General features: G+C 39.8%; 1 protein-coding gene across 12 annotated transcripts in view; it reads right to left on the reverse strand.

The window, feature by feature from the left end:
* The window catches only part of RALYL (RALY RNA binding protein like), a 406,719-nt gene that overhangs the window by 43,247 nt on the left and 349,450 nt on the right, over positions 1–14,022 (reverse strand). For 10 of the 12 annotated variants that reach the window (XM_064649754.1, XM_064649730.1, XM_064649714.1 and 7 more), the window contains one exon: positions 10,228–10,406. The exons of the other annotated variants lie outside the window; for them this stretch is intronic. In XM_064649754.1, the coding sequence (XP_064505824.1) occupies positions 10,228–10,406 (179 nt within the window). The remainder of the gene's footprint in view (positions 1–10,227; positions 10,407–14,022) is intronic. 12 annotated transcript variants of the gene reach the window in all.

A 14,022-nucleotide genomic window follows, 5' to 3' on the forward strand; every position in this document is an offset into this window, starting at 1 on the left:
GGGTATGCTGCCCCCAATGACTTTCTTAGCTTGCTCAAGTACAAACATCTTGCACTGATATTTATCAAGTGAACACAATCTTTACCTATTCATTTGTCTTAGGAATGAAGAGCATCATGTTTCTCCTGATACTGAAAGCAAGATTTCAATGAAGTCCAAAATATTCAGTGCATAGAAAAGACAAAATTTTGTTTGGTCTTAGTGATTTTTAAAGTAAGCTCAATAAGATTTCTAGCACAATGTTGCTTCAGCCATTCCACTAATTAGAAGTTTTGTCCTTTTTTTTTTTCTAGGTAGTACCCTGTATAAGTTGTCAGAGTACCTGTTGATCTTTTCAATAAGACTAATCAGCCTAATTTGGTTTATAAAAAAAGTCAGTCTTGTCTGTCCTCATGCTATGGACAGAAAAACAATGCCTCTAAAAGGGCAATCAAAAATCTCATTTAAATACAATAATACCTTAGGTACTATCAATACTATCAGTCATATATTTGATCAGTCTTGCTATTTGAGATATGCAAAACTGGGTTTAAACTAGATGAAATTAATCAGAGAAATTATTGTTGTTTTTCTGTAGATTTTATTCTACTCTCAACTGAGTATTCTTATTGTTGAATTTCATACAGAATAATAAAAGCAAGGAAAGTTTCACAGCTTCATACAGATTTGCTATTAATTTCCCTTTAGCTACTTATGGGAGGGGTGTGATGGATACACTCAACCCCTTAACCAAACTCGTGATAGTTTGGTTTAGACTTCAAAGGAGGTAAATACTTGAGCCATAGCCCAGCCAAGAACTCTTCTAGTTGCAGTCTGTTCTCTGAAGGCCCACAAAGGCAAACAGTGACACACTGAGCATTGGTGTGTATGAGCTTGAAACACCTGTCATGCAATTAACACATGAACAGCAGGAAACTTTTCCAAGACTCATTTAACAAGGCACAAAGCAAGTTGTGGGTACAAGGAACCCCAGGCATATCTTTCTCATTGCAAGTAACTTGACTACAATCCAACCAGTTTATTGCACAAATACGACAGCTTAAGTGAGCCTTCTTTGAGCTCTCCCAGCCAAGCAGCCTGGCTGCATGGTGGTGGTCTCCCCTTGAGCTGAGATGCCTCTCAAGGTTACTCCTTGAGGCACATAGACCATTTATCAAGAGTAGATGTTTGGTGACTGATATTACACAAAACCTTTTAGTATGGTAACTCTGATTTGTGTCTTGGTAACTCTGAGTTGTGTCTTGGTAGTTTTGAATCATTGTTCAAATGATTGTTCTATACAGTATTAAAGTGAACTTTATCACTGAACCTTGTTTAGTCACACTTTTACAACATAATATTAAAACCATCTTTGCTAATACCTTTGCTAATACCTTTCAGCAATCTAAATCACACATTTGCGACAAGAGGGAAATGTTTTTGATGAGCTTTAGCCAAAGAAGTAGTTGGTTCCTTTGATTTAAATAGTAATTGCATCAATTCCTACAAGAAATATAGCTATTATTTTATCATAATGGCTTTACTTTTGCATAGTGAAACTCAGTGCAGCAAGAGGATTACTCTGAGTTTTATGTCTGTGGCAGTTTCTGTTATTCATGTTTGAAACATGATTCTCTTTCAGACATTAGAAACAAATCTGATAGACTGAAAACATGCAGCGTGGAGGTAGAGAAAAGGACAAGAGTAAGAAAATAAATACCCCTGAGAGGTAAATATAGCTGAAATATACTTAATAACAAGAGAACTATAATTGTTGTTGAAATAACTGCTGTAAATCTACAGTGTAACCAAAACTAGGCCTCTTACAGTCTCTGTATCTTGGGTTCTAAAATAAGTTAATAAAAATGCCTCTTAAGACATCTCATTAAAATTGACTCATTATTATGGAAGTCCCATCTAATAATGCTCTTGTGGTTTTATTACTTTTAGCATAGCCACAGCGGCATAAAAACACAATGCTGTGACTGTGGATATATCCTTCAAATTCCAACTAAGCACTAAGCAGAGTCTCATCTGAGTTATGACACGATAAATCAGTTATATCTTAACTTCGATCACATGCTCTACCAGAAAACACTTTTTGCTCTACTGAATGCTTAACTACTAAATCACTACTGTACTGTTAATATTATAGTTAGCTATTATGAAAGGTTGACAGTTTGGTAGAAACTCTTATTCTCAGGCAAGTATAATACAGATAAGAGTGCTTGTGTATAACTCATTCCAATTAATTATTTTGTTGGTATTGTACTGAGCATTAGCTGAAAGTGATTTTTTTTTTCACATTTACTGTACTTCAGGCTTTCAGGTAACTAACTGAATGCAAGCAACAACTATGTTGCTTACAAGAGGATTGCAATAACTTGATCAGTACTTCCTCAATGATTGATTAGCACCCTTTGAAACAAGTTCAAAGAAGATATATTAAATGTTCTGGGGCTGCACTGGGTTGTCCAGGTGCTAAATCAGCAGAGTAGAGGAACCACCACACATTCTAACTCAGAAGCATTTTTCCTGCAAGCTCTCAGTCCTGCCACACACTGTTAATGCTACCTCTAGTAAGAAGGGGCTTGTTATAGAGGGACTGAGGACAAGCAGCTTCTCAAATATCCAAAGTGTTGGACTGCTGTTGCAAAGGTGACTTTGCTGTTCTTCACTGTGAAGCCACAGTATTAAGAGGGGGTTATTTGGTTTCCTTCCCACTACTTACAATTTAAAGACATGGCAGACACCTAAAACCTGCTTGATATCACTTATGATTTGTGTTCCAATGATTTGTGACCTGTTTGTGATTTGTGTGTGAACTGAACCTAGTAAACATGAAGATCTTTTTTCATAGGAACTTGTTTTCTGTAAGACAGTATGGGAAGCTGCACAGGTATGTTGTTTCTTCACAACACTGTTGAGGGACAGCTTAAAGTAAAAGGAACGCGTGGATATGTTTGCACTAGGAAGAAACAAAGAAATTTTAAATTCACTGTTAGTAGAAACTGTTTAATGTTAGGAGCCGGTAGAAAGCCTGAATTATGGGTCTAGTAAAATCTGGGATAACCAACTACTTGTTTTTTTACCTAAAAGAAGGTAAAACAGACCTGAAGTTCTCAACCCCTCCAGCTACCTCTGATGGTTGGTTTAGTGATGTAAAGTAAGCATAGGAGCTACATTCCAAGTTAGTGACTATTTTATACATATATAACTACAATATATGCATGCCCTTGTACAAGGGGGAGTGAGGGGCCAAGGTGTAAGAGAAGGTGGGTGAGAAGCTTATGGTAAATTTCACTGTGTGAATTCAAGCCAACAATTTGACGTATCCGTACATAGATGGATCATGTATCTGAAATCACCATTTAAAGAACTCTTCAGTATGTTAATGCAGGAAAATTCTTTGGGAATTTTTTTGTAAAGATCCTCAAGCTGGAGTGTCTGCAGTACTGGAGATACTGAGAGACATTTGTGGGCAAATGGTACAAAAGAAACTTTCCTAAGAGGTGATGTTCGATGACTGCAGCAGGTGCTTCAAATGCAGCATATCTTGAATTAAAGTTCAAATGGACAATCAAGTTATTGCAGCGTAAAAGTTTTTCACACTTCATCTGAGCCATAGCAGCTGTTTGCAGGCACATCTTTAGTCCATAGAAAATTACAATGCAAGGATGAACAACATCCTGGTGTAGATGGTGGATGAAGAAGGTTTGCAGATGTTGGATGTGATGTTGTTTTGTGTGTGCAGCCAGGCAGCTAACTGAAGAGTCTGAAGGGTCCTTAAATCAATGCCTGACTTAGACTGCAGGCTAAACTACTCTGTCTTTCTTTACAGTTGATCTAGGCTGAAAGCAGGCACAAGGACAGATGCCATGACTCAGATAGTGTGCAGTAACCTGTTCCTCTAAATAGGCACCATGTGAATTTAGAGAACTGATCCTACCACCTAAACCTACAGCACACATCCTGCATAGTCACTCTCTTTGCAAATTAGAATTAGAAATAGAGAAAAATATATTTTTGAGTCCTCTGGTGCAAAGATGCAGACACACATACGCAGATCTAGAAGCTCCATTCTGGCAGCATGTGGATTATGGCAGTGAATATGTCCTTCTGGAACACTGTCCTTTACTGACAGCCTTAGGACAACAGAATTCTGTTCAGCAAACCTGCAGGAGGTTTTGGGCAAATGGCTTGGCAGAAGATTTACAACTAAATCTAAAGAACTCAATAAAGGTTAAGATCTAAATTTAAGTCATGTTCCTCTCTCCCTCTAATAATATTTTTCATGCTAGTGGACTCACAACTAAATTTTTGTGCTGAACGGACTTCAGAGCATTAGTTATGCCCACTTAAAATATTTTTCTATTTCCTCTGCTGGCCTTAGTGATGAAAGAAAATATTTTTTAATCATTATCCTAAATCCCTTTAGCTATATATTTGGAAAACATTATAGATTTCATTAAGAAATGTCCTTTGGAAGGGTATTTATTTTTCCGAGTCCAAGGTTATGATTTCACCCATGAAAAGTTTGTCTTAATTATTTCACATTTAACACTTTTCTTGCTTTAAAAACCTTTTTTTTTCCCCAAAAAGACTTGTAACTGGCTCCATTCCAAAATGACACATTTACTATTAGTCAACTCTTGTCCTAAATAATTTAGTCTTTATAAAACAGAATAACAACAGCTGTTAGGACTTCTTGCTTTATAACAAGTTTATACATCTACTTTACTTTTCACAAAACAGAGGGCAATTTCAGATAACAGGGCACAGAATGGGTAGAAGCAGAATGAAATTCCAAGTATTCCTTCTGGGGTGTTCACTATAAATTTGATAGTACTGATACTGACTTTTCCTTTATACAACTATCAATGACTGGAGTAGAAAATAAAGCTTATAGGAATTGGCCATTATATCTACATAAGTATATGTAAGTACAAGTGTAAAACAGTCTAAATTATAATCTGCATAAAAAACTACTAGCTTCAGATCATAAAAGTACTGGTTAATACTGCTGACTGTTTAGGTAAAAAGTACAGATGAAAGAAAGTGCTTGGCAATGCACTTTCTGAGCCCTTTCTAATAAAGAATGGCGTGAAACAAGGCTGTGTTCTCACACCAACCCTATTCACAGTCTTTTTCAGTATGATGCTCCAAAGGGCCACGGCAGACCTCGAGGATCAGGACGGTATCTACATTCGATATCATACTGATGGAATCCTATTCAACCTAAGGCGACTGAAGGCCCACACCAAGACCTTAAACCATCTTGTCTGGGAGCTGCTTTATGCTGATGACGCCGCCCTTGTTGCCCACACAGAAGCAGCCCTGCAGTGTTTAACATCCTGCTTCGCTGATGCTGCTGAGCTCTTTGGGCTGGAAGTCAGTCTAAAGAAGACAGAAGTTCTCCATCAACCGGCACCTCAGGAAGCCTTCCATCATTCCCATATCACCATTGGCCAATCAGAGCTCAAATCAGTCCAGCAGTTTAATTACCTAGGTAGCCTCATCTCCTCAGATGGTAAGATTGACGGAGAGATAGACAACAGGTTAGCAAAGGCATATAGTGCTTTCGGAAAGCTTCATAAAAGAGTTTGGCAAAATAAACACCTGAAGAAAAGTACAAAGATCAGTGTTTACAGAGCCATAGTGCTGTCTACTCTCTTATATGGATCTGAATCATGGGTCATCTACCGCCACCACCTGCGTCTCCTAGAACGCTTCCATCAACGCTGCCTCCGTACAATCCTGAACATCCACTGGTCAGATTATGTGACCAATACATCTGTTCTAGAACAAGCAGCAATCACAAGCATTGAGGCCATGTTGATGAGAACACAGCTGCGTTGGGCAGGGCACGTCTCAAGGATGAAGGACCACCGCCTCCCTAAGATCTTGCTTTATGGTGAACTTGCCACTGGCTGCCGCAAGAGAGGAGCTCCGAAGAGAAGATTCAAGGACTCCCTGAAACAACATCTCAGCCTTGGCCATAACTGGTAGACCATAACTGGTCTACTCTGGCCTCCAATCGGGAGGTCTGGAGACACACCATCTATAAAGCTGCTGATGCTTTTGAGAAAGCACGCAGGATCACTCTCGAGGAGAAAAGACAATGCAGAAAGAATCGTGCCTTGCAGAATATACCACCTAAGGAGTCTTTCTGCTGTGCCTTTTGCAACCGGACATGCCTGTCTCATATTGGTCTTTTTAACCACCAACGGGCTTGCAACAAACGTGGGTAGAGCCCTTCCCAAATCTTCATTTGCAAACCCTAGCCATGATAGATGAAAGACACATAATTCAATTTATAATTGCCTTCTGTGGAAAACACCCATACTCTGAGATGTCTTTGAAGTAATCCTTTTCCAAACAATCCTTTATCCTATCCATTGCAGTTTTGTATTCACTGTTCTCTGCAGGCTTTGCAAAGGAAAGTGTTATTATCCCATCATAGCAGGCAGGAAACTAAGGTGAAGTGGCCTCTTCCAAAGGCTGATGGAAATGATAAGGGAGGATGAAAAGCACAGGAATTTTACATGACTGTCAGTATTGGTTCTAAGCTTTAAAGTTTACAATACTAACAACTTCTCAGCTAGAGGGTCCCAGCCTTTGCGAAGGTGGAAGGCATGACGTTGGCTGGCTCCGCTGCCCTGGCATTGGACCAGGCTGTACCTGATCGAGGCAATGCACATAAGTCCTCTTCCTTGGTCTTTTCTTGCTGCCATCATGTCAGGACCGGGGGGATAGCACCCATGCTAGGGTGCAGAGGACACCACTGTCTACGTGCAGTGAGCTGTCTCCTCCCAGCAGTCATGCAGTCAGTAATGACATGCATTGAAACTGGAGATGGTTCCCCACCATGCCTTAGATGTGTGTCTCAGACCTCTGAGCTGTGTTTGGAGCTGTGTCTGCAAAACACTGCCACTTCAACTAATCCCATAACATAAATTTTGGAAAGATCTTTTAACTTGGAAGCAGTGGTGTGCAAACATGGCTGTGTCGATTCCAGACTTTCACAGTTAATGAAGACTTTCTATGCTGCTTGCCTTTTAGATCTTTTCCTACTGAGGTCTCTGAGAGATGAAAAAATTCTTCTACCTCCTGTGTCATTATGTAGTGTAGATACATGCTAAATATATCATACCCACAGGGTGAAACGACAGTACTGAGCAATCAGAGGCTAATATACTGTATATCAATATCCCCACTGAGTTGTCTAATAGGAGTCTAATGCCTAATTACTGCAAAACCTACCAGTCTTGTTAAACTGTGATCACCCCTATTGCTAATATCACTTCAGCTGGTCAGGTATTAGCCATGGTGGGAGAATATATTTATAATTATTTATTAATTACAATATTTCAAATTCCTACAAATTCAGAGTGACAGCTTCTTACAGACATCCCTCATACTTGCACAGGAGAACCTGTCCCTTTGAGAAAAAAGTATAATGTCATTTGTTCTACTATGCATGTTAAAAGATCATAGAGTCACAAAATCATAGGATCAACCAGGTTGGAAAAGGCCTCTGAGACCATCAAATCCAGCCCTTGATCCATCAGCACCATGGTTACTAGACCATGGCACTAAGTGCCACATCCAGTCTCATCTTAAAAACCTCCAGGGACAGAGAATCCACCACTTCCCTGGGCAGCCCATTCCAATTAGATTCTGATTACTCTCTCCGTAAAAAAATTTCTTCCTAATATCCAACCTAAACCTCCTCTGGCAGAGCTTAAGACCATGCCCTCTTGTCCTACTGCTGGTTGCCTGAGAGAAGAGACCGACGCCCACCTGGCTACAACCTCCTTTCAGGTAGTTGTAGAGAGTGATGAGGTCTCCTCCAGGCTAAACAACCCCAGCTCCCTCAGCCTCTCCTCATAGGACTTGTGCTCCAGTCCCTTCACCAGCCTCGTTGCTCTTCTCTGGACTTTCTCCAGCACCTCAACATTCTTCCTGAACTGAGGGGCCCAGAACTGGACACAGTACTTCAGGTATGGCCTCACCAGCATTGAGTTCAGGGGAAGAATCACTTACCTGGTCCTGCTGATCCAGGCCAGGATGCCATTGGCCTTCTTGGCCACCTGGGCACACTGCTGGCTCATGTTCAACTTCCTATCAGTCCAAACTCCCAGGTCCCTTTCTGCCTGGCTGCTCTCCAGCCACGCTGTCCCCAGCCTGTAGCACTGCATGGGGTTGTTGTGGCCAAAGTGCAGGACCTGGTACTTGGCCTTGTTGAACCTCATCCCATTGGAATCAGACCATCTCTCCAGCTTGTCCAGATCCCTCTGCAGAGCCCTCCTGCCTTCCAGCTGATCAACACTCCCCCCCAACTTGGTGTCATCTGCAAATATTTTAATGGTACACTTGATCCCCTCATCTAGATCATCAGTAAAGATATTAAACAGAACTGGGTCCAATACTGATCCCTGGGGGACACCACTAGTGACTGGTTGCCAACTGGATGCAGCACCGTTCACCACCACTCTGGGCCTGGCCCTCCAGCCAGTTCCCAACCCAGCAGAGAGTGCCCCTGTCCAAGCTGCGGGCTGCCAGCTTTTTCAGGAGAATGCTGTGGGAGACAGTGTCAAAGGCTTTGCTGAAGTCCAGATAGACTACATCCACAACCACCAGGCAGGTCACCCGATCATAAAAGGAAATCAGGTTGGTCAGACAGGACCTGCCCTTCCTAAATCTGTGCTGGCTGGGTCTGATCCGTTGTCCATCTTGTAGGTGTTGTGTGATTGCACTTAGGACAATCTTCTCCATAACCTTGCCAGACACTGAGGCCAGGCTGATGTGCCTGTAGTTTCCCGAGTCCTCCTTGTAGCCCTTTCTGTGGATAGGCATGACATTCTCCAACTTCCAGTCATCGGGGACCTCCCTAGTGAGGCAGGACTGTTGGTTGATGATGGAGAGCAGCTTGGCGAGCTCTTCCCCCAGCTGCCTCATTGCCCTAGGATGGATCCCATTTGGTCCCATAGACTCATGAGGATCCAAGTGACTCAGCAGGTCGCTAACTGTTTCCTCCTGGATTACAGGGGGGATTTATGCTATTGATGTATTTGTATAAACACTTCTGTTAACCCCTAACAGAAGTGGCTAGATTAAGTTCAAATTGTGCCTTTGTCCCCCTAATTTTCTTTCTACATGACCTAACTATATTCCTAAACTCTTCATGAGTAGTCAGCCCTTTTTTCCATAGTTGGTAAGCTCTCTTTTTTCCTCTAATTTCTTTCAAAATCTCCCTGTGTAAGGATGCGAGGATTCAGGTTGTAGTAGCTTCTCCTGGGGATAATACTATTCAGGATATATAAAATCAAGAGGATCTTGTGTTGGCTAAAGGGACACAAACCTGCAAATTAAAAGTAGGTTTAAATTGCATTTGCAGCAAGCAATACAAACCACTGATTATTCACATGCTCTGTTGCTCCAGACTTGCTGCTGGTTCATCAGGGTCCCTTGCTAACTGACTTCTGTTGGATTCACTGAATGATCTTTACAGTGCACTCATGAGTAAATGTGTGTTAAATAGCAAGCAATGACAATGAGCAACAGAAGTGCTTTCTTCTCAAAGCAGAAGAATGTGAAAGCCAGGAAGAGATGGAGGGTATTACAGAATCTAAACCAATGTGACTGTTCCATTCTTATTAGGAATGCATAAAAAGGTATAAATTTGACTTTCCAAATATTTTTTAGTGTTGCTCTAGAAGAACTTAACGAGTTTAGCACCATGATGGGCATTTCATGAAAGGTGCAGCCTCAGGCTGAAAACCCAAATATTTCTTAGCCAAACACATCTAAGGAAAAATCCTTCCATCAAAAATATCTGTATCTGCCAACACTGCAACATGCCAACACATGGAAGATAAGGACTGGGGACTGTGGGGGAACGCTTGTTTACTAACAAAAAGGTTCACCATTCTAGAATCTTGTTTAGTTTTGAAATGTTTCAGTTAAAAAAAAAAAAAAAGCACACTATAATTTCCTGTAAAACAATTCAATGTACATTTAATTTCCTTTCTAAAATAACAAAGTGTAGTAAAATATATTTTTCTTGTTTCTCCTCAGAGGTTCCTATTCTTAATTGATACTGCAGTGTAAGAAGAGCGTAGGACTATGCACTAGTTACAGAACATCACAGTATTGCTGTGAGCTTATTTTGTTAATCCAAACTGTTGGTTCTCTGTGGTTACTTGTAGGAACCATATAGACAGACATGGTGTGATTATTCCTTACCAGCTCATTGCTGCCATCCTCATCAAAATCCTCCTCTATCCCATCAGTCATATCTTCTCCATCCCCATCTGCATCTGGCCCTCCTTCAATTGGCTCTTCCGTAGAGTTATCTGCATTCTCTGATATGCATTCCTCTTGAATCAAATCAGCATTATCTTCCATTTGTTTCTTTTGGGCTTCTGTAAGGAAAACATACTCTATAGAGATTCAGTAACCTTTCCTATTGGTGGCAAAGGGAAGTGCTCTGAGGAAGAAACCTAAGTTTTCCATCTCCAGATGTGCTAGCTTTGTAAAACTCAGTGTGATAATATCTACCGGGCAAATAGGATTGAAAACCTTGTTTTCAAAAATTAGTGCATAAATCATTCACAGTATCAATATGGTCACCTATCATCTATCCCATGCAGTGGATGAAGGCTTCATTTACCAGTGGATCCAGCTTTTTGATTTTCTCTACTTGACTTTGCCTTGGGAATACAATTGGCATAGTTACCATATATTTATTTATATGCAGCCAATGAGAAGTACATAAATCTCTATGCTCTAAGTGGAAGGCTGTTAATTTCTAATAACTGAACAAGAATTTGCATGAATTTCCTGTGAATATATCTCAACAACTTTATAGATAATCAACAAATCTTTCTAGTCAGGTTTATTATGTTTTTTATGGAGTAAAGTGACAGTTACTCCTCATTGACATAATATGCTGAACTAACTGGAAAATGCCCCTCTCCAGTTACCCTCATATAGGCTTGCTATATTTTTGCAAAATGGTGAAAAGAAAGACCATTTCCATGGAGGCCTGGAGTATCTGTTCTGGTTGGCTTCATGCAGATATCTGTGTTGTTATGATTAAGTATTGCAAAACTCCTGGATATGCTGATGAACTTCATCCAGCAGCAGAAATCCAGAGGAGGATTGATGGAGGAATGACAGAAGAGTGGTCGGAGGGATAAAGTCTTATTCCTCTGGACATCGGGAGCTTAGATGAAAAGCTTTATATACTCAAAGGGAATAGGGGCCAGAGAACTGATTGCACTGGTAGTTAGAAAAACAATGTCTTTTCAGTATGAGGGTGATGAATGCTGAAATTTCTAGAACAAAACCATTTCTTTCTTTATAAGACTGACTGTTCTGTAGTGCTAGTAGTGCATCACATATCTTGTTGGACAGCCAATGAATCAAGGATTGCCTTAGAGCTCTATATTTTTCAGGTCTATGATCATATTATTATTTTACCTTAAATTATTATCAGCTACACATACTATTCAAATCTGTTTGTATTTTTCTGTACCATAGTCTTAAAGCAAGACATTTGTTTTACCTTTTGCCTTTGCACATTTATTTTGTCGCATTCATCTCTTTAACCTTTCTTAGTCTTTAGCCCCTCATTTTCAAATTGGTTCACTGAAGACAGAACAATTAAGCTTTCCTCCCTTAGTCACCCAATGTTTTCAGAAAGATTCTTGCATTTAAAGAATTAAAAGTCATCTTAGATAGCTGCTCCAACAGTACTGTATTAGCAGAAGATTCATCCCATGGAGCCTCATCTTCTATTGGTAAGGTGTTTTGTAAAATATCATGCTAGTTATAAGTCATTGTGTTACTTGCCTTACTGCACAAAGAAATGTGGATTGAATCAGCTATGCCTGTGTCTGGCCCCACCACTTCCTGTCTCAAGCCACTTCTGAGAACGCTCAGCTGTGGCAGTGACAACTGAATCAACTTTGGTCAAGGTTTTTAAAAAAGGTTTGCTAAAATGACAGACTCAATACATTTAAATGAGAAACCTTCTAGGATACAGCTGCTAAAAAATTAGGTCACTTAATTGTCTTAATGAGAACATACACTTGATTCTTCAGAGGAGTCTAAAATACCACCTCAGTACCCAACTCTTTTGGTCTTTATTGGGAAGCTAAACTTAAGATCCTAACTTTCAGTCCCTATCTCTAATATTACAGGGAGAATATTCTTTAACAATTTTGTCACATGAAAACATTCCCAGCTTCCTGATTCAGATTTTTACAAACAACGAAGCTATTCCTACAATTTTCCTATATGTAGGAAATCCTATTATCTATATTCTTCCTATTGGAATGGTCGAGGTTTAATAACAGAAAAAGATAGAACATCAGCTGGTACTGTAAGTAGAGTTTTCATGCAACTGTAGAGCAGTAACCAATGTATGCACTGAGCTTGTCCATTTGTAACCTGTCACATTCCTCCAGATGTAACAACTTTTAAGATTAAACATTAAATATTCTTCATGGTAGTGCTTCAAACCTAAAAAACCAAAAGGACAAGATGATGGCTTGATTTTTGTTTTGTGTAAATGAGACACAGATCCTCTCTCTGATCCCACTCTTAGCGAGGCCACACCTTCTGACAGAGGAAAGTAAGAATTAATATTGCCAAACCACAGAGAAGGAATAAAATCATCTCATCATCTCATGTCTGAGACTGTAAATGAAATGGTTTAGCTACTGATGTAGCTTACACAAATCTTTTAGATGAGGAATCAATCATCTGCAGACTAATCAGCCAGGCTGCATAACTCTCCTCGTCAGCTCAGGAGACTTAAATGGGTTTCCATGCTTACTGGTATCTCAGAGGTGTTTTTCTCCTCACACACTCCATTGAGAAGCAAGGGATATGGGGGATGGGTTCTGCACCTGATGTTTTAAAACTTCAACATTTTGAAACCACTTTGCAATTTCAGGATATTCATTGCTTGTCTTCAAAAGGCATAACACTATGATTCAATACAAATCAACATTTTCCTCCTTGAGCTGATTTCTATTTAAATGAGTTCACTACAGTCCATTAGCAAAAGTGAAAATTGGATATCAAAGTACAATGATGTGCAGATTGTTTTGCATAGTAATGGATTTTATATAAAAGCTCCCTAAAGTAGGGATGCACCATCTCAGAGTATTTCAGTACACAAATGATTCAATGGAATGGCTTGTAATTACATCTTCACTGATTATACCAACTTTGTCTAACTTGCATAAAGTTCAAAATAGAATATAATGAACACATATTGTGTACAGTTCTCCTGAAAGAGATAATCAAACTCTGTACTAATGATTTACCTTAGACTTGAAAAAAACCCTCAACTTTGTGAGATAAAATATAACAGCTGAGGGATTGGTCCTTGTTGTCAAAAGAGACTTATAAAGTGATTCTAAAGAGAAGGTTGTTTATTTTTTTAAGTGGTTTTCCTTTTTATAAAGTTACTTGGGAACAGGAGGGATCCAGATCTAAATATCTATATTGCCCATGTCAGGTCCATGGCCCTCAACTGCTAATTCCCAGTAATGTTTTACTCAGTCTTGATGGAACTCTTTTTATGTGTCCTGATGGGATTTTTGGCTTCATGTAGCTCGCTACTGCCCAAACACCCAGGCAGCTGTGGGTTCCGAGGCAGAATTTCTTTCACACATTTCACACACAGTGCGTAATAAGTTTTCATCAATGAATGGAGCAGGGAAAAAATCATTGAGTTTTTCATGAGGTACATCTGCCATTGGCCTGCTGGCTCTCAACCAAATCAGCTCCTGTACAAAGGTATACCATGTAATCTATAAGGAAATGGCAAAGAAAACATCATAGACAGTCATAAGAATTGAGATTGTTCTCTATATATACCATGGTGAAAATACAACCTTGTAACTCTCAGCATGACTTTAAAGTGCTGCCAAGTGAGATCATTCAGCTAAAGAAATGAACACTGGAATGACAGTAATAAAGATCTCGATTAAACTATAAAGCAGAGTTGGACTTCATTATTTC

The sequence above is a fragment of the Pseudopipra pipra genome, chromosome 1 (genome assembly GCF_036250125.1).
Source record: "Pseudopipra pipra isolate bDixPip1 chromosome 1, bDixPip1.hap1, whole genome shotgun sequence".
In the NCBI taxonomy this organism is placed as follows: domain Eukaryota; kingdom Metazoa; phylum Chordata; class Aves; order Passeriformes; family Pipridae; genus Pseudopipra; species Pseudopipra pipra.